The 17,353-nt window shown below is 40.2% G+C and overlaps 2 protein-coding genes across 2 annotated transcripts; one reads left to right on the forward strand and one right to left on the reverse strand.

Annotated features, from left to right (window-relative positions):
* Nucleotides 1–1,696: 1,696 nt before the first annotated feature.
* On the reverse strand, nt 1,697–12,957 carry xrcc6 (X-ray repair complementing defective repair in Chinese hamster cells 6). Its single transcript, XM_034134830.1, has 13 exons — nt 12,884–12,957; nt 12,371–12,460; nt 11,947–12,062; nt 11,356–11,497; nt 9,597–9,851; nt 8,934–9,120; nt 7,956–8,142; nt 7,398–7,566; nt 5,641–5,802; nt 4,040–4,169; nt 3,077–3,177; nt 2,872–2,988; nt 1,697–2,063 (listed from the first exon to the last, which is right to left on the reverse strand). Exons 2-13 carry the CDS (start codon nt 12,441–12,443, stop codon nt 1,864–1,866), a joined length of 1,839 nt encoding a protein of 612 aa, XP_033990721.1. The 5' UTR covers nt 12,444–12,460; nt 12,884–12,957; the 3' UTR covers nt 1,697–1,863.
* Nucleotides 12,958–13,414: 457 nt separating this feature from the next.
* desi1b (desumoylating isopeptidase 1b) lies at nt 13,415–17,302 on the forward strand. The gene is made up of 6 exons (XM_034134812.1): nt 13,415–13,796; nt 13,981–14,002; nt 14,107–14,176; nt 14,618–14,727; nt 15,316–15,438; nt 16,909–17,302. Exons 1-6 carry the CDS (start codon nt 13,709–13,711, stop codon nt 16,988–16,990), a joined length of 495 nt encoding a protein of 164 aa, XP_033990703.1. The 5' UTR covers nt 13,415–13,708; the 3' UTR covers nt 16,991–17,302.
* The last annotated feature ends 51 nt before the right edge of the window (nt 17,303–17,353 follow it).

The raw sequence follows: 17,353 nt of genomic DNA on the forward strand, positions 1-17,353 counted from the left end.
TTTTTTTTTAACATGTTAATAAAAGGAAAAGTAATCATACAAATGGTGATACAATTTCATACATCTTACCAATCAAACACAGGGTGAATTCAACTTTAAATGTAGCCTACAATGAGCTCTTATTATCAACTTGGCCTACTTTCATTCATTTATCCATTGAAAAACTGGCTCAACGTACCCCAAGGCCCATGGTTCACTTTACCCCATAGCCACCATTTTAGAAAAAATAGCCTAGCATTAAAATTAAAACACATCAACATATACAATATATTTGTTTAAACCTGGATACATTTTTTTTGACATGACAGCCGATATAGCTGACATCTAGAACATTTACTTTGACAAGCAAAAAACGTTTTTTTGTAAAAATGTTTACTTACCAGACCTACAGCATCTCTCTTTCACAGGCAATGATAAATGGGAGGAGCTTGCATAATTTCTGGTCACGTGATTACAACTATAAGGCGTTGCCTGGTTACAGGGGGTGGTTCAATTTACCCACTGGCTCAATTTACCCCCTTCTCCCCTATTCAGTCTGTGGCCGTTTCTCGAGTAGAGCTGCTGCAGAGCCACTATTTCAAGTATACTACGTCATCGAAGGACTGTTTAAATCATATATATATATATATATATATATATATATATATATGGTTTAAATGCCCAGCATTCGGCGCCACTTGATGACGTAGTATACTTGAAATAGTGGCTCTGCAGCAGGTATACTCGACAGGTATACTCGACATTGAGAAACGGCCCGAATGTCTGATCTAATGTGTTTCCTCTCTTGTTTGAAGTAGTGAATGACTTTAGGTGGCTGAATACGTTAGGCATCTCGTTTTATATATTATAAAAAGCATTGATTGGATGTTTTCGAGTTCTAAAGTATGTTATGCATTTTGTAGTAATCTCACGAGTCATGGGAAAATGCCAATTTGTCACATGATGTAGACCACGTCGTAGAGGACTAAAAAACTGCTGAAAAAAATAGCAGTTTCATTTATTTATTTTTGGTTTATCATTTAGTGTTTGTTGTTGTAATGCTCATTCTGGCCACAAGAGGCTTAAATGCACCACTACTCCATGTTGGACTAAATTCGTTTTTTATTTTATGTGTTAGCAAGTTATGTAACCCTACTGTAATGTCTTTCTTTAGTTATAACCGTTTTCATAATTAGCACAAATCTGCCTTTATATAACACACTGAATTTTCACCTGACAAATATTGTTTTTCCCGCGTTTTCAAAAAGAAAATAACATTTAAGTAACTTGGAAGCAGCATTATACTAATTTCAGCCACTAAAGGGCTGAAGTGCACAATAAGCCCATGTCATATTTAAAACATTGGCTGGTGGTGCATTTCAGCCTATTGTGGGTGAAGTGAGTATTACAACAACAACAACAACAACAACTAAGACTACAAATATTCTTACATAAAGAAAAAGAAATCAAGAAGAATCAGAAATGATTTTCTGGAAAAAAATAAAATTAAGGAATTCAAGTTATACTGGAAAACATTTTTTTTATTGCATCTTTCTATTTCGTAAACACAAACAAGAAAACAATTTAGATCAGACATAGAAAATAGTTTTTTTTTAACATTCAAACAATTAAACGTGGCACTGAGCCGCACCGAACAAATTGCCTTAAAAAAACAGAAAGGTTTTAGTTTTGTACAAACAGTGTCTTGGTCCAACCCACATTTCCCAGACTACACAGTAAATGTAAAAAAACATGTAACCCACTCTGAAGTAGATCCTGAAATTTGCCAGAATTTGGACCTTGAAAATAATTTTTTTCACCTGGATTGTAATCAGTATACGTGTGTCTGCTCATGAAGGCACTGCGAGGTTCATATTGAACTCCTCAGGGTCCGAGTTTTGCGATCAGAGCGTCCATCAGCTCCTGCTTCTTGGTGCCGGTGGTCCGAACCCCAAACTGTTTGCAGGCGTCCTTCAGCACCGGCACCGTCAGTTTTACCAGGGTGCCGTTCTGCACGTAGGCCCGCAGCTCGTCTTCAGATACCTCCACTTTGGGTTTCTTATCAGCTCCACCTCCGGCATCAGCTGCAGGTTAATCCATGGAGGAAACATTAAGATTAATCAGATTTTTACTGTACAATAAAGCACTAAATAAACACAGCAACAGTGATGTAAGGGCTGCACCATTCAGAAAGAATAACTAGTTGTGATTCCTTTGACTGATATTTCAATAGCGGTATCATTCATGATATTCACAAGGTGGATCCTTTTTTGCAGCATTATTCACATTATCTTTGAAAATAAATCATAATGTTTATGATGTGGTTTTTTTAATAGCTGTATGAACTGTACCAAACAAGTTGCTAGAATAGATTTTGAAGGTCGTGATATCTCCTCAGCCCACAATACTTTAATTTGAACACATATTTAGCCTTTAACAAATATCGTGTTCTTGCATTTTGAATATTGCAATAGTCCATATGACATTTTTAATAACATGTGATTAATTGTGCTGCCTTAATTTATGTTTTTCAACATTATTTAGTGCTGATGAAAGCCCTGAAGATATTGTATATTGCAGCAGAACAAATTAAACTTGTGATAAAAACAAGCCTGTTAGTGTCTTTTTCTATGTATTGCTAGGTTATGTTCAGTATAGGGAGGGTGCCGTAAGACACTTTTGATTTCACTGTCCATTTAATAAATATAAAGTCTTTATACGTGTATATATATGTATAAGTTCTCTACCGTAGAACTATTTATATTTAAAACATGCATTATATACTGAATTGTGTGTTTGAATGCAGATGTCCTAAAGTGCTTTGAATGGTTGCAAAGACTGCAAAAGCGCTATATAAATGCACAAAGTTTCTGTAGTGTCTCCGGCTCTGACCTGTCTTGCGTTTGGCTGCTGGCTTGTTCTCAGGGTTGTATCCGATTGGGTAAACCAGATCTTTGAAGTCCTGAACCAGAGGACCCAGACGCTGGTTGATCTGCTCCACCTTCGGCACTGAGGAAGAGGAGAAGAGAGACAGGAAGAGTGAGACGGAGGAACAGGAAGTTGTATTTCTTAATGTCAGTCTGAATCTGAGTCTCACTGATGAGGTCCTCTGTGTTCTCCGGAGCGTCCATATCCAGAGCGAGAGCCTCCAGGTTCCTGTAGTGCTGCTGGATGACCGGGTTCTCAAACGCATCGCTCCTGCAACACATTACAAACAAATAACACTAATTATTACATGTTATTTTAAAAACGCGCCGGGCTCCTGATCAGCCTGTCGGGTGTTCTTTTCCCCATAATGACCTGCACATAATCCCTTACTTATTACATGGCTTAGTTGAATACTCGATTCTGATTGGTCAATTGGTTTGCTTGTCTTTAGTTTTCCGTTGTCTACCGTCTGAGAGCAACATGGAGGATTTTAATATTAATTTTAATATATTTGGAGAGCACAGTAATTTGGATGAATGGTTAGTGGCTGATGAGTCCCCAGCGAAGAAAATAAAAAGACAAGAGGGATAAGAAAACAGCGGAGAAGTAACGGGGCAGAAACCCTCAACACGGAGCTTCGGTCTTTTTTACGCAACGGTCCAGACATAGACATCAAACGGCAAAACATATTCAGTGTGCAGTTCCTTTGGCATTAGGGCAGGGATATCTAGATACTTTCCAAGCTTTGACATAATGAATTGTGCTACTTTTAAAGCAAGCAACGATGTTTTCAAATCTGTAATCAAAAAGCTCCTCAAAAACGCTATCGAAGCAGTTCCTGCCGTTGCTACGTAGTTCAAACAGTAACAACGGACTATTTTTCTTAGCGGATGCATGTCATTTTAAATCAATACAACTATTTTCTAAATCTATAAAAGCATTTCAATTAATATTGGGAGTTATGTCGTTACTTTGTTGAGAATGTGGCCGTGTAATAAGCGGGATAATTATAATTATGGGTAAAAGAACACCCTTCATGTCGAGCTTAATAGCTATCTTAGTTTATTTCTTCATTCATTTAAAGTGCTCTATAAACTAAGAACTCTGTAAAGTACTGAAGCTGTGCAGCGACCTGTATTTGAAGCGCAGTTTGGTGACGATCTCCTTCATCTTGTCCACCTGTGTTTTTGAGGCCCACGGGCAGCGGGGGGTATCGAGGGTCCGCAGGTCGTCAGCGTACGGCAGATAGATCACGTTGAAACCTGGAACAGAGACATGATTACAAATAAAACTGTGTATTTGCATACATTTCCTATCACTGTTAATAACCAAGGAAAACATTCCTGCCCACTGAAAAACCTCTCTATAACAAATCACCTCTGGCTGGAAGAGAACTCATAGCTTCGGTTGGACTTAAAGGTCACCTATCATGCAAAATCCACTTGTTCATGTCTCTTCTACATCAACATGTGTCCCCTCTTCTTCATGTCTCTTCTACATCAACATGTGTCCCCTCTTCTTCATGTCTCTTCTACATCAACATGTGTCCCCTCTTCTTCATGTCTCTTCTACATCAACATGTGTCCCCTCTTCTTCATGTCTCTTCTACATCAACATGTGTCCCCTCTTCTTCATGTCTCTTCTACATCAACATGTGTCCCCTCTTCTTCATGTCTCTTCTACATCAACATGTGTCCCCTCTTCTTCATGTCTCTTCTACATCAACATGTGTCCCCTCTTCTTCATGTCTCTTCTACATCAACATGTGTCCCCTCTTCTTCATGTCTCTTCTACATCAACATGTGTCCCCTCTTCTTCATGTCTCTTCTACATCAACATGTGTCCCCTCTTCTTCATGTCCTCTTCTTCATCAACATGTGTCCCCTCTTCTTCATGTCTCTTCTACATCAACATGTGTCCCCTCTTCTTCATGTCTCTTCTACATCAACATGTGTCCCCTCTTCTTCATGTCTCTTCTACATCAACATGTGTCCCCTCTTCTTCATGTCTCTTCTTCATCAACATGTGTCCCCTCTTCTTCATGTCTCTTCTACATCAACATGTGTCCCCTCTTCTTCATGTCTCTTCTACATCAACATGTGTCCCCTCTTCTTCATGTCTCTTCTACATCAACATGTGTCCCCTCTTCTTCATGTCTCTTCTTCATCAACATGTGTCCCCTCTTCTTCATGTCTCTTCTACATCAACATGTGTCCCCTCTTCTTCATGTCTCTTCTACATCAACATGTGTCCCCTCTTCTTCATGTCTCTTCTACATCAACATGTGTCCCCTCTTCTTCATGTCTCTTCTTCATCAACATGTGTCCCCTCTTCTTCATGTCTCTTCTTCATCAACATGTGTCCCCTCTTCTTCATGTCTCTTCTACATCAACATGTGTCCCCTCTGTGTAAAGAGACTCTGAAAGTTTCAGGAACAAAGATTCTCTCTCTTTTTGTCCTGATCCATTTCTATAAAAACCTGTCTGAAAATGAGCTGATCAGATTTTGGCCACTTTATGATGTCATAACGATGTTTTGGCTTGTGTAACCATTAGCCAATCAGCAACTCAGGAACTAGTAGATGCTCTGTATGTGATGACTACCTCCATTCTTGAGAGGATCAGAAATACATGGATCCTGAGATTGAAGATCAAGCTGGTGACCAGGGAGATTTTTCTAACAATAACACATCACACACATCTGAAGTAGAAACAAAGAAGAAGTAGATCTCACCTGGAGGAGTGATCTGAACCTTGCCCTCGTCCAGCTCCTCGTTCTGCGGCACCAGAGCCACAAACCTCGGAGGATAGTTCCTGCGAGAGACACAGCGACACACAGCGAACACGTTCCTCTCGCTGCACTTTGTCAACAACGCAGAGAAGAGACACGCGCTGCCTGAGGAGGAACCACACAGGAAGTACCAGGAAACAGAGAGCATGCTGGGAGTTAGCGCTGGGGAATATATACAATACATATTCGATAGGATAATACTTGAAAGGTCAGATCAAGTCTGAAATTTGACTTGCATCACAGCAGCTCCATGTGTGACATCAACATGGACAAATATCAAGACACAACAAACATTTAAAATAACAGCACGATCAGTGAGAGAAAACCTGCTCAAAGAGCCTTCAGCGTGCATTTGATCTGGATTCAGCTCTGTATTTACTGTAAGGATTCACTGGAGCACCAAGGATGCTTCAGTCTGACTTTATTGAATCAATATTATTTCGACATGGCGATATGAGACTAGATCTTGTCTTGGATTTTGGATATCGTGTTGTCTCTTCCTCGTTTTAAAGGCTGCATTTCAGTCATTTTCCCAGACTGGTAGCTTTTGTAATTATTCAAATGTTTCATTAAAGGTCCCATGTCATGGCCATTTCTACTGATCATAATTCCATTGTTGAGGTCTACTAGAATAGATTTAAATTGTTCAATTTTCCAAACTCACATTGGTTTCTCATACAGCATCTCTGTATAGTCTGTGTATTCACTCTCTGTCCTAAACGGCTTGTTGGAGCTCCTGCCCCCCCCTCCCTATGAGCCCAGTGGCCGTCTACGAGACAGCGAGACACAGCGAAACCAGCCCGAACACACACACATACACACACACACAGCCTGGCTGGGAGTTTGTGTGTGTGCTCACACACCGACTCACAGCCTCGGCACGTCCCGCCGTCTCAGGGAGGAGAAATCGGCGGAGCTGCAGCTGAGAAAAGATTGAGTGCGTGTGAGGAAGTCCGCGGATTGGTCAATTTGGACCAATCCGCGGACTTAACCTAATGGCTCCGCGGACGTAACGTAACGGCTCCACGGATTGGTCCATTTTGACCAATCCACGGAGGGGTCGTCGTTACGTCACTTGGTTCCCGGAAGAACATTTTTGAAAAAGAGAAATCTCCAACGAGGCGTTCTGGGGCAGCATAGACAGGTCTTTTCTGTGTTAGAGTTTTACTCGCTACAGGGTGTACTTTGAGGGTTTGTGACTCTGCAGACCGTTCACATGCAGAAAAACCTTCATAACACAAGGGGACGGGTAATAACCAGAAAAGCATGACATGGGACCTTTAAATCAACATTACTGGTGATTTTTTTTAATCTAAAATCTTTGTAAAAGCAAAGATGGTCAACCCTACAATATCATCACGATACTAAGTAAGTCAAATAATATTGTGATATTATATTGCAGCTACTTGTATTTATACATTGTGATATATTTCATTATATCGCTAAGCCCTACTGTAACTGTACATATTTATAAATTCATGTTTGTATGATCTCATTCCTGTTTCTATGTATTGTTCTTTAGTTTTGTGAAGTGCCCAATGCAACACATACATACATATTGAGAATATATTTAAGATATATGACGATTAAATACAGAAGATGCTGTAAGACACTTTTGATGACACCGTTCCATCAATTGCGGAAAACGTGCATGTTTAAAAACAGACACTCAATCCTTTGGTTTTAAAATGTCTTATTACCTTTGACCTCGCCCTCCTCGGGGTAGAGGAAGGTGGAGGGTCGGATGTGATGATGACGCTTGAGCTTCTCCATCGGTTTGAATCCAATCAGGATCATCCCGGGATCTTCAAACTTCTTGATGGCGTCGACCTCGTCCTTCTCCATCACGATCTGCCTCTTACCGTACACCTGCCACACACACACACACACACACACACACACACACACACACACACACACACACACACACACACACACACACACACACACACACACACACACACACACACACACACACACACACACACACACACACACACACACACCACACACACACACACACACACACACACACACACACACACACACACACACACACACACACACACACACACACACACACACACACACACACACACACACACACACACACACACACACACACACACACACACACACACACACACACACACACACACACACACACACACACACACACACACACACACACTTTTTGTCACCATGCCACCCTGGTGGGTAATAAACCCCAATAAGCGTACTGTAGGTGTTTCTCTCACCTGAGCTTTCTTTATCTCGCTGGGCAGCAGCAGGCTCCCGGTCTGGGTGTGAAATGTTCTGGTTTTGCTGCGGACCGGCTCGTTGGACTCTCTGTAAAGTTTGACAGGACCCGGTTTCTTAGCCGCTACAGCGGGGGCGTAAATTCCCACGGCGACATTCACACCCTCACCGAGACACAGGTTTATCCTAAAGATGGCAGACGAGGAGAAGATGGGGTGAGGATTAAAGGTCCCCTATTATACTGTTTTTCATCAATATATTATAGGTCTCAGATATATACAGAACATGTCTCTGATTGGCTGAAACACCAAACAGATCATTGCAGCATTACCCATAATCCCCTCTGTTTCAGCCCTGTTTCCAAAGTGCTGATTCTCTGTCTGTTACTTTAGATGAAAATAAGGAGCCCCTCCCCACGCCCCTCTGAGAGAGATTCGGTTACAAAGAACACAATGGTGCTCTAGGAGGAGATTCAGGTGATAAGGTGGGGGGGGGGGTTACCTTGGTTCGTGATTGGCTAATGGTTACACAAGACAACACATCGTTATGACATCATAAAGTGGCCAAAATCTGATCAGCTCATTTTCAGACAGGTTTTTATATAAATGGATCAGGACAAAAAGAGAGAGAATCTTTGTTCCTGAAACTTTCAGAGTCTCTTTCCACAGAGGGGACACATGTTGATGAAGAAGAGACATGAAGAAGAGGGGACACATGTTGATGTAGAAGAGACATGAAGAAGAGGGGACACATGTTGATGAAGAAGAGACATGAAGAAGAGGGGACACATGTTGATGTAGAAGAGACATGAAGAAGAGGGGACACATGTTGATGTAGAAGAGACATGAAGAAGTGGATTTTGCACAATAGGTGACCTTTAAGTGATTGAAACCCTTAACCACAGACGACGAGGAAAGCAAGAACTCCAAGTACCAAATTAGAAAAAGGAAGTGACTCAATGTGTCTCTGGTTTCTACCTGACCATGGCCCTCTTCTTCAGCTCTTTGGCCCGGACCCTCTTCCGGAGATCCTCCATTTTTCCACACGGCTCCAGCTGCAGACCCAGATCTTCTTCATCATCAGGAGGACTCACGATGTCTCGGAAGAACGGAGCGACATCGAAGCCTCCCGGTTTCATCAGATGCATTAAATCAATGACCACACCTGAGAGAGAAGAGATGAGATGAAGAAGTCAGAGGAGCAAATGACATACAGAGCTGATGTATTACAGCTAATGCATCCCTAAGGAACATTTTGGATGTGTTAATGTATATGGAATACGTGTTGGTAAGGGGTGTTTTCTATAGTAATCACTCAGACACTTAAGGACAAAAATGTCCCCATAAAAACTCCTTATGAATCTCCTGCTATTATACGACATGTATGTAGTCACGTGTGTTGTTTGCATGTTATCGTTCTCTTTTATCCTTTCGCATATATCTACTTGTCTTTCATCCTTTCTTTCTAACTAATGCTGTTGATGTATTGTGATTTTAAAAAGGTGTCTATTATCATCTGGCCGGGGACAACAGCTGGAAATGAGCAATGTTGGCTAAAGCTGCCCCATTTACTGTTTTTTTGTGACAGTTGATCAATGGGGACAGTCCACGACACTAGAAACTAAAATAAACGAAATGTACCGGTCTCTTTGAGGTCTCCAGCTTTAGTGCGCGCCAGCCGGTCCTTCGCGCTGTCGCCCCCGTGAGGCTCGTCCCTGCAGCTGAAGATCATGAGCCTCTTGTGGGAGAGTCTCAGCTTGATGTCGCTGTAGAGGTTAGCGCAGCACCACAGAGCGTCAGCCAGAGACGTCTCCCCCCCGATGCCCATCGTCTCCCCCACCAGCTGGGCTCCTTTCTCCCCCCGCAGAGCGTCCACCTCCCGCACTCGCTTTGCACCTGAGATAAGAGAGGAGGTGTGTAAGCAGACAGGTGAGGAACAACAGAAGGAATAGGGTGAGAGAAAGGCATGTGTAGCAGTTTGAAAGGGGGCACAGATACGGTTTTTGTCCGAAAAGAAGACTTTCTTGCATTTTGCATGTAGTGACACTGGTACTAAAAGTAATCACTAAGAGGTGCTAGAAGTACTCAGATATTGTGCTTGAGTAAAAGTAGAAGTACTCAGATCTTGTCGTAAAAGTAGAAGTACTCAGATCTTGTACTTGAGTAAAAGTAGAAGTACTCAGATATTGTGCTTGAGTAAAAGTAGAAGTACTCAGATCTTGTGCTTGAGTCAAAGTAGAAGTACTCAAATCTTGTCGTAAAAGTAGAAGTACTCAGATCTTGTACTTGAGTAAAAGTAGAAGTACTCAGATATTGTGCTTGAGTAAAAGTAGAAGTACTCAGATATTGTGCTTGAGTAAAAGTAGAAGTACTCAGATATTGTGCTTGAGTAAAAGTAGAAGTACTCAGATCTTGTAGTAAAAGTAGAAGTACTCAGATCTTGTACTTGAGTAAAAGTAGAAGTACTCAGATCTTGTACTTGAGTAAAAGTAGAAGTACTCAGATCTTATACTTGAGTAAAAGTAGAAGTACTCAGATCTTGTAGTAAAAGTAGAAGTACTCAGATCTTGTACTTGAGTAAAAGTAGAAGTACTCAGATCTTGTGCTTGAGTAAAAGTACTCAGATCTTGTAGTAAAAGTAGAAGTACTCAGATCTTGTACTTGAGTAAAAGTAGAAGCATTCAGATCTTGTGCTTGAGTAAAAGTGCTCAGATCTTGTACTTGAGTAAAAGTAGAAGTACTCAGATCTTATACTTGAGTAAAAGTAGAAGTACTCAGATATTGTGCTTGAGTAAAAGTAGAAGTACTCAGATCTTGTGCTTGAGTAAAAGTAGAAGTACTCAGATCTTGTAGTAAAAGTAGAAGTACTCAGATCTTGTACTTGAGTAAAAGTAGAAGCATTCAGATCTTGTGCTTGAGTAAAAGTGCTCAGATCTTGTACTTGAGTAAAAGTAGAAGTACTCAGATCTTGTACTTGAGTAAAAGTAGAAGTACTCAGATCTTGTACTTGAGTAGAAGAGTGTAGGAATACTCTGTTACAGTAAAAGTGCTGCATTCAAAATGTTACTCAAGTAAAAGGAGAAAAGTATTGTTAATATAGTTAAATAGTATAGTAAATGTACTTAGTTACTTCCAACCTCTGATCACTATAATTATGATTATTAATAACATGACTTTCTGAAAGTGTTCCTAAGTTCTCAAATGTTTTTGTTAAATAATATGCAATAACAATCAAAGTCTTCTATACTTTACTACACTTTCAGAAGCCAAAACCGAATTTCCCCCGGGAGAAATAAAATATTCCGATAATGATGATTAAGATATGCATGCCCTTGTTTCTGCAGCAGAACCAAAGCATTATACTTTAAATCAAGTGTAATGGTGCGTCAGTGTGTCTCACCGGGCTCGTCCAGGTCGTGGTAAACGTAGACGTGTTTAAATGAGTTCCTGGGATTTTTGCTCTGCTCCGTGCCGTAGAAAACCAACGCCATCAGGTCCCTGTGGCTGCTGATGATCTTACTGGTGTACACACTGCGCACCACCTACAAAAACACACACACACAAAATACATAAAAGCAGATGTAATACTTTGAGGACATGCTTAAGTAATAGTTAAACAGTGCTAACAATAAATATATTCAATATAACAATTCATAATGTCAAGGAAAGTGTCCCGAGTATAGAAAAAAGACACTAAAAAAGGCATTTAAAATATTAGTTTTTCTTCAAGGATGGATTAATGGTCCCGCTGTAATGCAGGTAAGTGGCCGCGTAACATTTAAATTGGTTTAGTACACACACACACGCACGCACGCACGCTAGGATGTACTAGGATGGGTTAAATGCAGAGAACACATTTCACTGTGTGCTCTGCATGTGTGACCAATTCTATTATATGCGGTAGGTAAGAGCATTCCCTCAACTGTCTCAACTTATGCATGATATTTGACAAAATGATTCCATAAAGCAGAAAAGATATCCTCCATCTTACCTCCATGGTCATGTCAAAGTTGGAGGGTTGTCCGTCTTCTCCTTTGATGAACATTTCCTTGGAGGCGTCGACCAAAAACACCAAACTGTCTCTGCCGGTGTTTTTGTAATATTCACCTGACAAAGAGAGAAAGCATTGTTTGTCGACAACTATAGTTCATAACAGTACATCTCATGGCATGCATATAAGGAAAGGCAACTTCCTGATACTCCAAACTGTTAAGCTTTGCACACTTCTCTAACAATTTTATGTATCTGTTTTTTTTCCACACATTTTCTTAATATTTGCTATTTTTCCCCTTATAACTGTATTTTATGTATGCACTAATACACAGAAACTAATTCCTTGTCTGTGAAAACTAAATTGTGATTCTGATCTTGTATTATTTGCACTTCAAATCGAGTAATGGAGGTTTTTATCTCACCTCCAGATTGCTCTCCTTCCTCCTGCTCTTCCTCATCCTCCTCATTATGGTAGAAGGCATTCCACTCTGCCATTTGAGCTACTTCCGGTCCTGTCAAATGATCCAGCAGTTCAATAACACACAAGAAGAGGAAACACAAAGCAGCTTGAATACAATCAAAACAAAGTCATTTTTAGAAAAGTAATCTTGCTATGCACTTAAATTATTCCTGTATTTTGTAAGAAAGCACAGTAAGTAAAACCCTAGCCTGGCTTTGAAAATAGTACATTAAAGACACATGCATGATATTGATGTGTTATTAAGATATTATTAATATTTAATAAACATTATGTGAGGTTTTAACTTTACTTCACACACAAGTTAGCTAGCTTAGCCACTAATAAGCTACTGATCGCTTCATTAGTATTTTAAATTCGCTTTGATAACAACTGCATGTTTTTAGTGATGCTAACAAACCATATGGATTTAACACATTGAAAAAACAACATATATAAAGTTATAATAGCTGCATACCGTGTGCTGTTTCTGTCTGTCCACAAAGTCCAGGCGTGTTTCAATGGCTGGCGCGTTCCGGGTACTACGTGAACGAGCACGCTGGAAAACGTAACGGACGTATCATCGTCTATTGGACGTTTGTCTTGTCAATCTGAGATACTGGCCAATCATAGTAAAGTAGGCGGAATTTCTTTATCACAGAACGTATAAAAACATACCGCGGCTCTACATGAGAAAGCATTTTTCTTGACAAGTCATGTTGTTGTTAATTTTCTGACAGTTACACAGCACCAACGGCCAGAAAACCAGCAATTTTGTGCTATTATTAAGAGGTGTTTTTGTAACTTTATGTATTACTTTTCATGTGAAAAAGCCTATGTTTGTGTCCGTAACAATCCCACGATATATTTTTTGTTTTATTAAGTTGTAGTTCCGGGTACGTGAACGAGCACGCTAGGAAACGTAACAGACGTTTAATCGTCTATTGGACGTTTGTCTTGCCAATCTAAGATACTGGCCAATCATAGTAAAGTAGGCGGGGTTTGTCTAGTAGAGGGGCTTGACCATGGATGTATGCTTGGATGCTTGACACCCTATAAAGAGATCCCCTGCTCCATGAGAATGCATTTTTTTGTTATTGTTTACATTTTGACCAACTTTCAGCAACCGGCATAACTAGGAGTTTTTTTGCTACTTTATTTATTACTTTTAATGTGAAAAAGCCTATGTTTGCATCCGTAACAATTCCAAGATATTTTTTGTTTTACGTTTTGTTTGCTAGCTACCGGTAAGCTAGAAACTCTCAGGTCTCTCTTTTTTAAAGTATAATACCTTTGTGTCACCATGGACCAAACCGAGTCTTACCCAGTGAAATTGTACATTTACGACATGTCCAGAGGAATGGCCCGGCAGCTCAGTCCTCTCATGCTGGGTGAGTTTCTGAAGAACCACCGGTTGCTTGGCTTTATTAAAGCCGCAGAGAGTGCACCCTTACCCGGGAAGGAAACCAGGAAACAGCGGGGATGCTAATCAGGCCTGAGCCGTGACTTTATTTTCTGCCAAATTAAAAGTGTGGAATAACTTTATTCTAATGTTGTTCTGTTTTATTACCACAGGAAGACAGCTTGATGGGATATGGTGAGTACAGCTGTTTATTTTCTTGAAATAATATCACTAAATATCATGTGAACCGTGGTTATCTAGAATTCATTGCCTTGTGTCAAATGTGTTGTGTTTTACAGGCATACTGCTATTGTGATCCATGGAAAGGAGTTCTTCTTTGTGGGAGAAGGCATCAACAATTGTCCACCTGTAAGAATCAGCTTAAGCCTTATCCAAAATACAACATTATACAAATACTACGGGGCAAATAAGTACAAATGTTTGATTACATGTCTTTGTGTTAAGGGCATGTGGAAAAAAAGGTTTTGACATGTCCATTATTAAGAAAGATACTCATCTGTGAAACAGGTGGAAGTTAAGTTAAGCCAGATGAATAAAGAGCATTTGTTCATCTGTGTTCTTAGTGCACTCTAAACACAAGGTACATATACTGTGTGTGAGCAAATAACGTAATATTAGTCATTTTCTTTCTCAAGGAATGTATTTCAATAGGTTGTAGTCTTATTTAGAACATGAGCTAGTGGTGCATGTTGACCTCTTGTGGCAGAACTGAGGGTTACAACAATAAACAATTATATGAGTTAAACCTTTTTTTTGACTTACTGTAATGTGTTTGTGTTTTCATCCTAGGGGAGCACCCCTTTGGGTCAGCCTGGCTCCGTCGTTGACCTGGGCTCCACTGAGGTGTCTGCAGAGTTATTTATGGACTATCTGATGTCACTGGCAGCCTCTACATATGGGTAAATACTCAGCTTCATCACACAGATTTACATCCCTGTGGGGTCATCTGGAGGTCAGGGTGGGTATGGGGGGCGTCACTTTGTCACTCAAGTATTACTACCAGTATAATCAGTTTGTACTCTCTGGCCAATGTGTTAAGTTTAGATGTAGGCAGTGCCGATTCTAGAGTCTGTGGGGGCCCTAGGCAAACATTCACTGGGGGCCCCTCGAACCAGCTTTTCATCACCACGCACAGCCGACATCATTCATACAAGTTACAATTAAAGACAAAAAAGTCAAACAGTTCAATTCATTTATACTACCTTTCAGAAATATGGCAATAACATCGGCTGGAAATTCTGGAAAAGTAGAATGAGCCATAAGTCTTTTATATTCTAAAATATACAGATATTTGACATTATCTTGAATCCCCTGTACACTGTTTTCAAAGCCTCTTTTAAAAAGTCTTACATTTCTTATATTTTCCTCTCATCACATCAAAATGTTCTTTTATCTTTCCTGCTTCCCACTCGCCCTTCTTCACCCTCTCAGGCCTCTCACCCTCTTCACTAATTGATTTTCTCCTCTCTTTCTCTCTTGGTTTACAGACGGGACAAATACAACCTGTTCGAGCACAACTGCAACACTTTCAGCGACGAGGTGGCTCAGTTCCTCACAGGAAAAAAGATCCCGTCGTACATCACAGACCTGCCATCTGAAGTCCTGTCCACGTGAGTCATAAAGCTGCTCTCAATGCAACTCTAAATGTACTACCATGACACTTTATCCTCACTGTTTTAGTTATCTGTATCTCTGCTTATCCTGATCTTTGTCACAATAGTAGAATTCCTGCTCTGGTTATGTATGTTTAGTGCAAAAAGAAAATAGAAAACTTTATGATCTTATAGATCGGCCTGGCCGATGATCGAGGCCGATATTCCGCATTTTACAGATGATCGGTATCGGCCTTTTTTTAAATCAAATTGCCGATACAACTTAGGCTCTGATGCGGCCGTTTCTCTGGCTGCTGGGTAGCGTCTCGAAACTGTGACGCGCTGGGACGACTGGGACTGTGACGGCTGCTAGTGGAGCCTCGCAGCAACTCTGCTTTCTGCACCACAATCTGGTGCTGCTGAATTGGGACTACTAAATGAGTGAGACTCAAATATCAGAAGTTCAGAACAAGTTTTAGTAGTTTTTATCATTTACTTTACTCAGGGTCACAGAGAGGAAACCAGTTTTAAGATGTTGAAAAGTTCATTAAACATAAAAAGGCATTTCAAAGAAGTTGTGTTATTCTACATTTTGACACCAAGATTTTCTGATTTTACTGCAAATGTATATTGGTTCCAAATATCGGTTATCGGTCTCCTTGATTACTAATAATCGGTATCGGTATCGGCCTTGAAAAAGCCATATCGGTCGATCCCTAATCTCAAACCAAAGCCAAACTGGGGGAGAACTTGGTTGCATCTTTTGAGCAGTTTTGGGGTTCAAATGGCGGGTTATGAAAGGTATTTACTTTAATATTTGGCTCCTGTTGCCTTGAATTCTTTAAAAAAAGACATGGTTTTTCATGCATCCATAGTTACCCACAAAACAAGAAACCTAGGGGTGTATTTGGTGGAAATGTTCAAGTACAACACCATCATCTGCCATATAAAGCTTTGAGTCTAATTGAGGCCCTTTCATGGAAATAGAAAGGTGTTTGTTGCACCAATTGTCGAGAAAAACCTTGTTGAAGAATTGTTTGTAAAACTCAAAGTAGTACAGACATTTTAAAAAGAAAACTACGTATCGGAAATTAGGAAATTGCATCACATCAACCCAAATGAAGCCTGAAAATCCTAAACTCAAGGTGGATTTGTTCGACTCATTGGTTCCCCTAACACCTCCTTGAAGATGCTACAATATATTGAATTACCATGCTTCTTAACATAAATGAAATAAGACAGCAGAGCAATCGTTTGCAATAGTACTGAAGTCATAATTAAATGATTGTGACGCTTAATTGTGGCGGATTTTAGTCTCTTTCTGGCTCTTTTTCCCATGTGTGTAATTCTTAGTTGAAACGCAGATCTTGTTTTTGTGCTCAATTTGTTTATTCATCCGCTTCCTGTTGCTTAGCTCACACACTTTAATTTGTTTGGATGTTTTTCACCCCTCAGTGTAACCGTGCTGTCTGCTGTGTTTCTCTTTAGGCCTTTTGGCCAGATTCTCCGTCCCTTACTGGATTCCATCGTCATAAATCCTGGAGGCAGCAACATAACGGGACAGCGGTAGAAAACATTAAAGAAAAAGTAGTTTCACTCTCGCCATCAGACAACAGCGCCACCTTGCGATTCTTCTTTGCAATAAGTCAGTTTTCCTGTTGAATAGCCATCATTAAGACAGTCTTCTCTGTTTTAGTTTCTCCATTTTCTACATATCTGAGGTTTTAAAGATCGTAAAAGAGCAGATTTCTTGATAAATCTCAGACTATATTTTAGGAACACAGCTTTTAACACTAGAACCGCCAACGGGTCAAATTGATTTCAAGGTACAATGTTCTTTTATTTATCATACAGAACAGTGAGTTATGATCGCACAGGGATGAAACTTATACCAATAGAATCTGTGGACTCTCAGCTTTTCATATGATATAGT

This window comes from Trematomus bernacchii, unplaced genomic scaffold (assembly GCF_902827165.1).
Source record: "Trematomus bernacchii unplaced genomic scaffold, fTreBer1.1, whole genome shotgun sequence".
Lineage (NCBI taxonomy): Eukaryota > Metazoa > Chordata > Actinopteri > Perciformes > Nototheniidae > Trematomus > Trematomus bernacchii.